Source organism: Sorex fumeus, unplaced genomic scaffold (genome assembly GCF_029834395.1).
Source record: "Sorex fumeus unplaced genomic scaffold, SorFum_2.1 ptg000024l, whole genome shotgun sequence".
In the NCBI taxonomy this organism is placed as follows: Eukaryota; Metazoa; Chordata; class Mammalia; order Eulipotyphla; family Soricidae; genus Sorex; species Sorex fumeus.
In genome coordinates, this window is record NW_026606081.1 from 15,065,838 (window position 1) to 15,079,271 (window position 13,434).

At 56.1% G+C, this 13,434-nt stretch overlaps 1 protein-coding gene across 7 annotated transcripts in view; it reads left to right on the forward strand.

Moving 5' to 3' along the window:
- The first annotated feature begins 3,863 nt into the window (after positions 1 to 3,863).
- The window catches only part of LEF1 (lymphoid enhancer binding factor 1), an 88,515-nt gene continuing 78,944 nt past the window's right edge, over positions 3,864 to 13,434 (forward strand). For 4 of the 7 annotated variants that reach the window (XM_056114008.1, XM_056114006.1, XM_056114009.1 and 1 more), the window contains exons 1-3: positions 3,864 to 4,275; positions 6,090 to 6,156; positions 7,613 to 7,746. In XM_056114008.1, coding sequence (XP_055969983.1) covers positions 4,066 to 4,275; positions 6,090 to 6,156; positions 7,613 to 7,746 — 411 coding nt within the window. In that variant the 5' untranslated portion in view covers positions 3,864 to 4,065. The remainder of the gene's footprint in view (positions 4,276 to 6,089; positions 6,157 to 7,612; positions 7,747 to 13,434) is intronic. The other 3 variants (XM_056114010.1, XM_056114007.1, XM_056114011.1) reach the window with 1 other exon arrangement.

Genomic DNA, 13,434 nt, shown 5'->3' on the forward strand with positions numbered 1-13,434 from the left:
GTAACCGGGAGAGAGTCCAGGCCACACAGAGGGGAAGCCCCGGAGTCGGGGTGGGGGTGAGGACGAGGGGGCGGAGGGGCCCGGCGCTTCCCTCCACTCCCTGTAATTAAGGACTCGCTCGGGTGTCTGCAGCCGACCCACTTGGCAGCGGCGGGGCCCGGGGGAGGGGCTCCCGGCGGGGTGCGGGTCACCCTCGGCGTCCTCGGGGGCCTGGCCTCCTTCCTCCCCACAGCCCCCGACCTCTCGGGATTCCGGAGAGGGCGCGGGCGGGCCGGGCGCCCCCCACGCGCAGCGCGGCCGTCGGCGGAGAAGTCAGCGCTGGTTCCCAACGAGGCGCTGCTCGCTCCCCAACTCCGCCCCGGCCCCCCAAAGCCACCGAGTGGGGGTGGGGGTGGGGGGAATCGACCGCCTGCCAGCCCCCCCGAGCAATTGTTTCACTGTCGGAATTCAATCACATCCAAACGCCCCCTGAAACCCACATCCTGCAGGAGAGGACCTGCCCCCGCCAACCTCCAGCAGCTCGCCCGACTCCATACGCACAACCTGCCCCGACATCCGCGGGCCGAGGGCGGCGGGTAGCGGGGCTGCGCCCGCGCCCTCCGACGGGTGGGCACCCGACACTCGCAGCGGCCCCACACGTGCCAGCAGAGCCCGCCCGGTTACAGAGGGGACTTTGCCCGGGTCTTGGATGGCATCCGGGGGTGGGGAAGGAAGCGGGAGTCTTCGACCCTCTAGTCCCCCAACCCCCAGGGAAGGACAAGCTTCACGTGGCAGGGTCACCTTCCATCCCTGGCAAAGCCTTTTTTTTTCCTCCCTATGTTTTTCCAGACAAAGCTAGAAACGACTTGGCAAACGTTTTTGGGTAAAGACCCTTTTAAGTGCAGTGGACGGTTTGTAACAATATTAAGAGTGTCACTCACGCCGCGCGTCAAGCGCGGAGGAAATCGACAACCACGCAAATAAGAGCAAAGCGCATTTCGTTGAAACAATGTTTCCAAAGGAGAGGGTTAGAGCAAAACACCGCGCGCAGCCACCTACCGTCGGCCCTTCCAGCAAACAGTTCCCACTAGTTATTGTTACAAAATTTCCCATCTTCTTGAGCTCCTAATCTCCAGGACACCTGGAGCTGTGCTCCAAAGGACTAGGGGAGTCCAGATAATTAACATGAAGGAGAAAATGGGATTCGAATTAGTTGCAACACTTAAACAAGGGGGGGATGTAGGAGACGTCACTTAATCTCTCTCAGGCTTTCAGAAAATATCCTCTGGCCATTCTGTGGATAGTTGGATGAAAAGGACCGTCTATTTTGGGTGCTTTGGTGAAACTGCATTTTCCAATTCTTTTCCTATTGGTCAAATTGGCGCATTTAGGGGAGGACTTTTGACTCTGTTTTCCCATATTTCCTTTACAGCTGAGGGTATAAATGTCTGACGCGTTCCCATCCAGGTTATAACCATTCATACTGATCGATAGCTTTAAGGGTGCCACCAACCAAAAATAAGCAACAATGGAGTTCTTTCCACACTGTTTTAGTATGGTTGCCTTGCACAGCCTAGCCGGATAGTCTTCATTGTTTCCCTTCTCTAAGGCACACAGCACTGTCCGCCAATGCAGGTAAATTTAATGGTTTACTCTTCGCCTGTCCCATCACTCGATCACTCTCCCCTTCATTTTTAACTCCAGTTCCTCGGTTAGAATTTACATCAAACTATTGGCCATGCCCTGATGGCCAAGTGAATCCTCTCAAAGCCGGTTTTAAACATCTCTCGCTAGCAAATGCCCATCTGCAGGAAGCATTTCTCAGTAGGCAAAGTTTCAAGTGCTCATTGGAGATTAAGGTCTTTGCTTATACAACGTCCAGCACTAGGGCAGTTTCCCCTGAGAAAAGAGGGATCTTTGTAGGGCTACCTACATAATAGACAGAAACTGGTTAGTAGTGTTTTCCTTAATTTTAATTTAAGGGAGATGGAGACCCATCTCTTTGTGCGCCTTGTTTACTGTCCCGTGGCTTTACAGATGGCTGCTGTGTTGGGGATAATAATTTTGCCTGGATTTTTAACTGAGGGGGCTTGAGAGCCAAGGAACAAAATGCAATGTGTTTCCTAACTTCCAGCTCCCTCACGTAGTATACTGTAACTTTCACAAAGCATCTCCTTAAAAGTCCTGTCCTTGTACAAAACGCATCAAAGCGCCGGTGGAGGCTGCCGAATTTTTGAGGTCTGATTGGGATTTGCATCCTCAAGGGTCCCTTTGAGTGCGCAGTCGGAGGTGCCTCCCTCTCCTGGCTGGCTCCCCGGGGCCTTTTTGCCTTCTCTCTCTCTCCCGTGGGGGCTGGAGGGTGGTTCTTGCCCCCCACCCTCATATGAAGTGACCCCATTTCGCGGGGGAGTAGGGGGGAAGGGCGCACGGGTCTGAGAATCCAGCAGACTAGGTAAGGCACTCCGCCCACCCCTGGGCAAGAATGTCATGAAAGAAACCAATTTCGCTCGTTTTCCAAGAGAAATCTGACAGCACTTTGGGAGTTCTTCCTCCCCTCTCCCCTCTTGTGCCCCCCTCCCCGTGAGGCCGGAGATCTTATTTTTATTTATGCTAGCCCGTGCTCCCGGGTCCCTTGACATTAAAAATTCCCTGCAAAGCCACGACTCTTTCCCCAGTGCTTGCTTCCGTCCTCTCTTTATTAGTTGAGCAACGTCGGTCCTGTTCCCCCCACCCCCCTTCTCCCCTCGGTCCCCCCGATTCCCGCCTCATCCCCCTCGGTCAGAGCATCTATCAATGCGGTGTCGAGCACAGCCGCGGCGGCTTCGCTTTCATCTTCTTCCCCGGGCCAGAGCGAGGGAGGGAGAGAGGGAGGCGGAAAGGCGGTGGGGGGAGCCGGGCGGAGGGAGGGCGGCGGGGGGCGGGGTGTCGGGAGCACCCACACCCGGGCGCCCAAGTTAAACCACGCGGGCCAAGCCGGGCCCTCCGTGGGTTCCGAGAAGCGCGGGCTCCTTCCTTCCCCCCGCCAAGTTGCCAGATCTTTCTGTGCCGGCGCAGGCGCGCGCGCGCGCGCACACACACACACACACATATACACACACACACACACACACCAACTAGGACTCGTCCTACAGGCGCTGGGAAAAAGGAAAATACACACACACACACACACACACACATACACACACACAACTAGGACTCGTCCTACAGGCGCTGGGAAGAAGGAAAACACACACAGAGACACACACACAGACAGACACACACACACATACACGCACGCACTCACACCCCCCAAGCCGGGGCTCAATCAGCAGCTCCTCCCGCGCCCCTCCGCCCCCCCAGCGGGCAGCCCGGGAGGCTGGAGGCGGGGGAGGGGCGGGCAGCGGGCGGCGGCGCGGGGCGCATTTCAGCGGCGGGCGAGGGCCGGGAGGGCGCGGGAGGCGCAGCCGCTCACCTGCGGGCCGGGCGCGGAGCAGCAGCCGGCGCGCCCCGAGCCCCCCGCACGCCGCCCGGCTCCGGGGCCCGGCCGGGAACAAAGACGCGCGGGCGGCCGCCCCGCCGCCGCCCCAACTTTCCTCGGGGCCAACTCCTGTCCCCTCCTCCTCCTCCTCCTCCACCTCCTTCTCCTCCTCCTCCTCCTCCTTCTCCTCCTCCTCCTCCGGCAGACCCGATGCGCCCGGCGCGGGGAAACCGAGGCCAGAGGCTTGCGCGCCGGCCGCGCTGACACCGACCCGACCCGCCGCTCGCTCGCCGGCTCCGTCTCGCCTTCGCCCTTCAGGAAGTGGACCTTTCGGTGTCTTCTGCTTCTCTCGAACCTTCTCCGCCGAGGCAAACGGAGCTTTCTTTTTTTCCCCCACGTTTTTTCTGTTTTTGTTTTTCTTCTTTTTCTTTTTTCCTTTTCTTTTGCCCGGCTCCCTTCCCGGCTCTGAAAGCCAACTCAGCCGCCCGGGGGGCGCGCTCGGGGCGGGAAAGCGCGGCCGCCCCCCAGTCCAGCGTCTTCCCCCCACTCCTTTTTCGGCGACCCCCGTCACTTTTCCTGCGGTGGCCTCGGGTGCTCCCCGGCGGAGCGGAGATTACCCAGCGGCCGGGATGCCCCAACTCTCCGGGGCCGGCGGCGGCGGGGGGGACCCGGAGCTCTGCGCCACGGACGAGATGATCCCCTTCAAGGACGAGGGCGACCCCCAGAAGGAGAAGATCTTCGCCGAGATCAGCCACCCCGAGGAGGAGGGCGACCTGGCCGACATCAAGTCGTCCTTGGTGAACGAGTCTGAGATCATCCCGGCCACCAACGGACACGAGGTGGGCGCGGAGAGGCGCGGCGGGGCCGGGCGCGCGGGGCCAGGCGCCGGGGATGGACCGGGGCGCGGGGGCCCGGGCCTCGCTCCCCGCCTTTGTGTGCGCGCTGGGGCGACACGGGTGCCCGGTGGCTCGGTGAGTGGGTGGGCGGCCACCCCGTCTGGGGGCGACCGCCCCCGGCGCCCCGGGACTCGGCAGCCCGTTGCGCGGCCCCCGGCGAGCCCTGACGCCCGTTGGGAAGCGGCCGCGCGTGGGTGCCAGGCCGCCCCGGGGGCGGCGGGCTCTCGCCACGGAGCCGGGGCTCGGTCGGACCCGAATCGGGCCGGGGATCTCGGCCGAGGCGGGCGCGGCGGAAGCCTGGGGGACGCGCTTATCTGATCGCGGGCCGGTGGGCCCCCCGCGCCCGTCACCCGGGCGCAGTAAATAGAGACACGTGGGTGCCGGCGAGGGCCAGCGCTGCCGGCCGCCTCAAGGGCTATTTCGGGCGGCGGCGGCGGGAGCCTCAGAAGTGGGGGCGGATGCGCCCTGATACCCGACACCCCGGTGGCCACCCGGGTCGGGCCCCGGGGAAGAGCTTCGGGAGGAAATCCGGTTGGAAAGTCCTGACACTCGGCTGGTTTCATCTAGGCCTCCCCTCCCCCCCCACCACCAAAGAAACTTGGAGGCAAGACCCCTTTCTCCTTAAATGGCATCCTTCTGCCCCCAGAAAGAAAGTGTGTGGTTTTGGGGGGGCGGAGACGTTTGGGGTTTTAAACAGCACGTTAAAGAACACCCCTGAGTTACCTTCTTTGTCCCAATGGCAGGGGTGAGTATGAGATGCAAAGGCTGGTGGCCAGGGTGCTCAGGAGAGAGGCCTCAGAGCTGAGGGTTGGCCCCAGCCCACCTGGGGGTGGAGGTCTGGGCTACAGCAGACCGAGGTAAAGGCTGGTGGCCTGCCGGGATTGGGGGCCACAGGGCGGGCTCTCCCTACCCAGTCGGCCTGCCTCTCTGCACACCCTAAGTCCGTTGCCCTCCTGTCTCTATCTCTTAATACTTTCCTGCCCCTTTAAAGGGTGGCAGGTTTGCATAGCCAGGGGACCACCGGTTTATATGAAGGGCTTTGTCTTCCTCTGCCAGTGTGGTAAGTGGGCACCGGCAGACCCCAGGAAGATGGTGCAGAGGGGAGACCACTGATTTGCACGTGGTTGAGTCTGGTGGACCGCGGTTACCAGTACTGATAGTAGCTGGGCTCCCGTTTAGATGTCTGTAACCGAGTACCAAGCTTTGCTCCCTTCAGCCACAGCCTAGCCCCCCTTCTCATGGCAGCCAGTGCTCACGCCAACTGCCCAGGTAGGTTTGGGCAGGGGCTCGGGGCCTAGGAGTGCCGGGAGGCCGCCCCCGGCCCAGTTTGTCATGTTTAAAGTGTCCTTTGCAGTGGCAGAATACTGAAGCTCACTTATTCGGCTCAGATTGAAGCAGACGCTGGCAGAAGAAGCGATTAAAACCCGATTCCCTCAGACCACTTTCACCTTAGCAGCAAGAGGCCCGCCTCTGTGTCAGCAGATGCAGCCGGGGTTGCTTGGCATCGTCCCCAAATGTGCACATTATTACTGTCATTGATGCTGCTCAGTCCTGGGTGGATAATAATCATTTTAGAATACGCTTCAAAAGGAAAAAGATTTCCCAGTACTCAGGCCCGGGTTTTAGGAGGATAAAGCAGCGAGCTTGCCGAGCACCTGATCTCACCATCCAAGTTAGCGGCAGGCGCGCTCAGGCGGTTCTTGTCAGCAGCTCTAAGTGATTCTCTTTCTCTTGGGGGTGGGCGCTTGTGCTGATAGGTGGCCAGACCAGCACAGACCTCTCAGGAGCCGTACCACGACAAGGCCAGAGAACACCCCGATGACGGTAAGACCCTGTCCCTCTCCCCACACGTGTCCTTGAGGTGGGGGAGGCGTTCCTGGCTTTTGAGTCCAAGACGCCACAATCAGATGTCACAGGAGCTGGACCGACATTTTAACAAAATAGGAAAGAAAACCCAGGAGAGCCAGGCTTATGTTTAAGGTGTGTGTATTCACATCATTCTGAAAAATGCCCTTGGGTGAATTCAGGCCCCTTGGATTTCAGTTGGCCTTGCCCGTTCTTTGTGTCCCACACAATGCTGTGCCCATAAGGGGTTCCCTTTCCTCACTCTCCCTCCAGTTCTGATTGACTCAGATCTTCAGTATCTTGCTGCATTGCCAGAGGGTGATAGTCTACGCTGATTTATTTTCTAACTGTAGTTTCAAGTTGATTTTCCTCTGAAGTGCTATTTGGTGTGACAGTGAGAAGGCAGCTGTGAATACTCGGGCTGAAAGGGCTCCCCCGTACTGCAAAATCTCCCCGGATAAGATATAAAACTTGATTCTTAAAACCGGGGCCCAGGCCAAGGGAACGTGATACGCAGACTTCCTCCCGTTTCTAAGTTTTGCTCAAAATGTGAAAAATGATTTTTGGGTTTTGTTTTGGGGGAGGATGTCTGTGACTTTAAAGGAATCAGGTCCTGTATCTGTTCTCCTTGCAGAACAGTCTGCGTTTCTATTCTCCTTTAATTACTTACAATTGGCCTGACCAGAATGCATGGTTTCTACAGACAATATGTCAGCCAGGGGAAGAGCGAAATGGAACTCTGATGCCAAGCTTCCTTCTGAGCTCAGAGTAGTTAAAGAGACGAAAGCCAAGAAACGTATAGGGTGAATACACACACGTTTCTTTGGCAGAGCGATTAAGTGCAGCACAGAAAATTAAGTCTCCTGGAGTTCATCTTTCCGACATTTGGGCAGTTGCCTGCTTGCTAGACCCAGCTCCCTTCCTTTCATAAAATTCACACATTTTTAGAAATCTGGATGCACAGGTGGATTTTTTAAAAATTGCTTGCAAGACTAAGCATGATTTCAAGCATCTGAATGTGTGTGTGTGCGTGTGTGTGAGCACATGTGTGTGCGCGCGCGTATGTGTGTGTGCGTGTGTGTGCGTGCAGAGCGAGACTCTGTGCATTTACGGCTCTGTGTTTGCGAGAGCTCTTCTCTCACGTGTCTGTTACGTCTTAGTCCAGTTTGTTAGTATTAGAACAAATTAAGTTAGATGGATAACACTTATTTTTGTAAAGACACAAGTCAGTAGTTGAAGTAAATTGAACCACATGTTTTTAAAACATCTGGTTCACTGCTAAGCCACTTAAGAGAATAAATACTGTCAACCTAAAATAGAGCATAATAATCCAGTTACAGTATTTTGTAAACAAATCTTCTAGTATAAGATTTTCCGATGAAAAATACAGTGATACTAAAAGGAAGTCCTCACTGGTGGTTGTCTGTTTCCTCAGGAAAGCACCCAGATGGAGGCCTCTATAACAAGGGACCCCCCTACTCGAGTTACTCCGGGTACATCATGATGCCGAATATGAACCCTGACCCGTACATGCCCAATGGATCTCTTTCTCCGCCCATCCCGAGAACAGTGAGTAGCACGCTGATGCTGTAAATTATTTTTGGAAGTGCAAATTAATGTGTTTTCGGCAAATGTTGCTAAAAGCACTCTGGCAGTGCTTTTGTTATCTGACGGATGTGCTAAGACAGACTACTCTGGGGGCATGTTGCCCTGAGCTGTGCTCCTTGGTTGTCTGACGTTTGGGATTTTAGCTTTTGATTTAGTAAGGTTAAGATTTTTTTTTCGATCACATTACCATAAAATCAAGTGAAGTTAAATCAACTAATTCATGGCTTTCTGAGTGTTGTTTAGTCTGTACTGCTGAGAGGAAGACAATGGATCGAATCTTTTGGTTAATCGAGTCCTTGATCCCCTGATTTCCCTTCTGCTCTCTATAGTTCGCCGGTTACTCTGACTGTCTTTGGAACTAAACACTGGGAATGTGACTTGAGCTTTTAAAACAGTTTCCCATTTCGTTGTGCTGGCTGAGGTTTTTTAAAATAAGTCGGGGTGGGAGGAAGCTATTTTTCCGTCATTATCAGTTTCTGAGAAAATGTCGCTTGGAGATCACCGTTCAGTGTTTCTGTGGACTCTAGTTCAGTTAGCTTCCAGAGCTCTGGAACAGCACATGCCTCCTACCTGCACCCGGCAGACTCTGAGGATTTCAGATGTGCCCTTGCTTGCTGCTACTCTCCTTAGTTGGGAGGTGGGGCCCTCGTTTGTCTGGGAAAGGGCTGGGTGGGCAGGAAACGTCGGAGAAGGGGGGCTTGGGCCAGGGGACAGGCCTGCGGGCTCTTGATCCACCCCGATATTTACCTCCTTTCCTGTCTCACCCTGCTGCCACCCGACTGGTTGGAAATGTGTGAGGAGGGGTCCTGGCTGTCACGGTTCCGGGCAGATAAATGGAGGCCCTGTGGTTGGCCCTGGCCCTGCACAGTGAGAGGGCGCGTGGACAATGGGAGGGGTGCCTGTGGCTGCTGGGCCCCCAAGAGCAGGGCCTGGAGGCTGCAGAGGAGCCAGCAGCAGGGGACGGGGGCACCAGCTCCCTAGGAACCAGTCGCTCTTGCTGGCTCTCCACTATCTGCAGCAGAGGTGTAGGACATGGAAAACCGCGCGACGTGGGCACAGGCATGAGAGCTCTGGGGGCATCTCCCCTCGCGTTTCCGATGGGAGTTGACCTTGCAAGCAGGGGATGAGATTCTTTTATTGTCATGGAGCAGCTAAAATGGTGGTTGGGGGACCTTGTGTTGCTGACGGGGGAGGTGGCAGGTCCCCGTTTTAAAAGGCTTCTTCAGTGTTCTGCGGAAGTAGAACTACAAAATGAAGGAATAAAAAGAGCCAAGTAGCTCTTGATGTAGGAAAACCACCCCAAATACACGTGTTTCTTGGCTTTCAAATGTATGGGGCGGGGGGTGACTTTGTATTTGTTGACCCAAATGATGCAGAACCCAGTGGATTTCCTTCCTTCTGTAGTTGGACTATTTGGATTTTTCTAACAGGGCAGGGTATGAATATGTTTTAGATAAGGTTTACTTGAACATTTCTGTTGGAACATTCTGTTGGAAGATTCTGTAGATAATCTGTTTGACAAGTCGATTTCTAGTCTCTGAAAAAAGAGCCACTTAAACAACTACAGACCCTTAGCTTTCACAGTTACCTGTTGGTGGAGTCTGTGCAATTTATTTATCAGGTTTGGGAGTCCTCCTTGACTGTGCTCTGGGGCTCATCCTGTCTTGATGCTCAGTGTTTGCTCCCGGCAGTGCCCAGAGGATCATACAGATCTGGGGATCAAACTCAGGGCCTCGCATATGCAAGACAAATGCCACAAACCCAGCCTGGAACTTTTTCTTTTCCTCTGCCATGACTTGGTAAAAAATAAAAATAGAACAATAATCATCGTCATAAGAGCCTGTTGTTCCTTACAAGTTATCCCTCAGAGTCCTGGAAACTGAGCTGCCTCCTGTCTGAATGGCGCTGTCTGCCTGTCCCCTCCCTCCCCCCTCCTCCTGGATGGGAAGCATTTTGAAGCTTTGGTAGGCTGGAAGGAAGGTACATATTGCTGGTGAATGTATTAAAATTTTGAGGTCAGTGACTCGAACAGTCACTCATTGTTTGGGAAAGATTTGTGGGCAGCGTGTGTGTTGGGTGGGTGTGAGGGACGGGGAGGGTGTGGTGGGGCCGCCCGGCCCACTCTGCTCTCTGGGGCGCCCGTGTAGAGGCGCAGCCGCTGCAGGCACGGTTGCTGGGGATCTGCTGCAGTTTGCACAATTCCAGAAGCTTCTCAGCGGCAACCACAAGGCTCCGTCCGATGCAGTTGTTTTTTTTTGAGGGTTCGATCGAAGTGAGTCGCCGACTTTGGTTTTTAATATCCAGCAGCTGTTCTTCCTGTGTGTGCCCCAGAGTGCTCTCCCCAGAAGGCGGCCCTGCCCCTTCCCCCTGAGCACCCCATGCCCGAGTCTGTGCCCGCTGCTGGCCTGGCAGGCCTGTGTCTGCGGGCCTGTGCCACTGACTCCTGCCCTGGCCGGCTCTCCTCTGGGTGGTGTGGAGGGAGCGATGGTGTGATGTGTGTGTGTGTGTGCGCGCACCCTCGCGCTTATGTATGTGCTGAGGGTGGGAGTGGCCGCTGGCCCCCTTCTAGCCTGATGCTGCCCCTCCCCCCAGGATTGCCTGTTTCCGGCAGCTGTGGCCCACAGGTGGCAGGACTGGGAAGCCTGATGGGTAGGGCCCTCCCTCCGCTCTCTGGCAGGGCTGCGAGGTGTCCGGAGACCATCACCCGGGGCCGCCTGGCACCCAGCAGACTCCCTGCTCCGATATCAGGGCCCCCGTCTCAACATCAGGCTCTGCTTTGGGGGTCATCCCCCACGGGTAGGAGCCGACACTCTCACCCTGACGTCTGTGGCGGGGCCTTCAGTTCCTTTTTCGTCCTGAAGGGAGATTTTCATTGGGTAATCACAGACTCCCAAAACTGGAGTTCCTATAGGTGTGTCAATAGCGATGTCTGCTGAACGGGCGTCTCCAGAATGCCATGGAAGGATTCTTCTTTCGGAGACACTGGGCTTGGCAGGGAAGCCCCCAGGAACCGACGTGGGGCAAGTGCGAGGTCTGCGCGCACCCCTGATGTCTCTGGAGAGCACGAAGAAGATGCAGAAGCTGGTTTAATATTTCAGAGCAAGGGCCCCGGAGGGTTGAGTAGAAGTACATTCTCCATCTTTCTTCAGGGCCTTATTTGCGAAGGTCCCCTGCAGGCTGGCAGGAGAGGGTGGGAGGGAAGGCCAGAGCGCCCCTCCCTGCCAGCCCCTGGGCTGTGGGCGCAGCGCTCACAGCTGGCCTGCCTGTGGTTCCTCATCGCAGGTGCCAAGCTTCCATTTGTCCCTGCACAGCTCAGAGAAACGGCTCTTAGCACCTCTGCAGAGAAACGCCTCCCATCTTGGTTCTCTGTAGGGGCGGAAGGGCCGGAAGTGTGGGAGCACCTGGCTCCCCCCAAGGGTCTCTGGCCGGGGCTGTATCGTGCTTCTGTCTCTCTTGCTCTTCTTGAGGCCAGAGAGGAAAACTTTTGTGCTCACATTTTTGTCCTTCTCTCGGCTTGTTTTTAGTAGATACAGCTATTTAAACATTTCATTGATGCTGATTCTGTATTTTGGTTTTGGACCACGCCCCCGCTGGGCTCAGGACTTACTCCTGACTCTGTGCTCGGGGTTCACTCCAGGTGGGACCATCTGGGGTGGTGAGGATCGAACCCGGGTCAGCTGCATGGAAGGCAAGGGCCCTTGCTGCTGTCCTGTCTCTCCAATCCAGCTATTATTTTTTTTCCCTCTTTTTGCACAACTCAGTTCTATTCTGTGGTTTTCTGTCTGAAGGGAATCGTGCTTTCTGGTGAGCAGAGGTTCATCGGAATCACCTACCTGGGGGTCTGTGTTTGCTTCAGACTGCTGAGAGGCAGCCTTGTTCTTGTTCATTTTAACATATTAATTGTGAAATTCAGGCAGCAAGGTGAGCTGAACTAATCGGCCCCTTTCTGAAGCCACCAAATCTCACTCCGCTGTGTGGCTTTGGAAATCGTCACAGGAACAGCTGTGACTTGGGCACTAGGGGAGAACCAGGGCTTCTGTTTCGAGAAAGGTGTTGAAGATGGAGTGCCTTTCACTTTGCAGCAAGGAGCTATTGAGTTAGAATTGTTCTTTTTTTTTTGCTTTCTGGGTCATACCCGGCAGTGCTCAGGGGTTCCTCCTGGCTCTGCACTCAGGAATTACTCTTGGCAGTGCTCAGGGGACCATATGGGATGCTGGGAATCAAACCCGGGTTGGCCACTGTGCTATCGCTCCAACCCCAGCCTTGTTAATTTTTAATATACCCTATGTTGAAGTTTGGGCCGTGAAGTTTTTCGGACGTGTGCGGACTTAGCTAGGAATGTAACGTCAGCGAAGTGGAGGGGAAGCTCCTCAGGGCCCCGACGCTGCTGTTGGACTCATCCTTCAGTGCTCCCGGCTGGGATCAAACCCAGCATCAAACATGGAGCATCTGGAACTGTTCACACCCACCCATGTCTTGTTCCCAGGAAACTTACTCATTCTGGGGCCCCTCAGAGAGCAGCTTGGCATTTGTGCGCTGGTGTAAAAGTGCCATCCCGGTTCCGAAGCGCACCCAAACAGGAGAACCCGCTTTCCTCAGACGAGGCCAGGGAGCTGACCTGCAGGAACCCTGGCTTTTGAGACGCACCCCTGCCCCCACCCTTGCCCTCAGCAGTGCTGTTACTGGGGGCCAGAGATGCCTGAGTTTGAAGGGGGCAACGGTGTGGGGGGCTCTCAGATGGCCCCCTGCCCTCAACCTGCCAGCTCAGATGCTCTGCACCTCCTGGCCGGTAAATTCTTGTGCGGTCAGTCTTGGTTGCTGCCGTGTTTGCCCTACTGGCCCCTTGGCCTTTACGCAGAGCCATTTTTCATTGATGAGATTCAGACCTTTGTTCTGTTGGTTGAGATCTCTGGGTACATCGTGGGTTTTCACACCTCTTCAAAAGTAAGTTGTCACCCGTGCCCGCTGTGACCAAGACTGTGAGGAGTGGAATGAGGTGGTTGCTGAAGCCCGTTCGTGCCTCCCACCGTCCTTTGTTACCTGTTTCGGGGTACAGCTGTGCCTGCGGGCAGCCTCCCTGTGGCCTGCGGGTGGACGTGGGGCAGAGTAGAGAAAGCAGCGTCCCAGGACTGGGCTGTGATCAGTTCAGAAGCAGGCAGGGGCGCCCGGGCTACCCAAAGCAGGGGTCATTCCTCTAGAAGCTCTGCCTTGAAACTTTCCCTTAGAGGGTCCCACTGCAGAGCCCGGCTGGAAGCTAATCCCAGGGGGAACGAAGACACTGGGCGCTGCTCCTTCTGACCCTGCGGGTGCTGTGGCAGGATGAAAGGCAGCGTGCTTGAGTTGGTCAGCGTGTTCGCAGCCACTGGGGGCCGAGGACGGAGATCCCGAGTAAGTGGGAGATGGGATCCGGGAGTGGACAGACAGGGGGCTGGGAGTTGGGAGTGAATGGGTGGGAGCCGGCTGTGGACGGACAGGAGCTGATAGTGGATGGCGGGAGCCGGCAGGGCTAACTCAGGTCCTGATGAGGCGTGGATGAGCCGGGGGGGGCGTCAGCACAGCCCCCAAGGATACTGATATCTGGAGCATGTCACTGCTGATGGCCCCCTTGCCGTTTGCGGGGCAGCCCCCAGCCCCTCCGAGGGCCCTCGT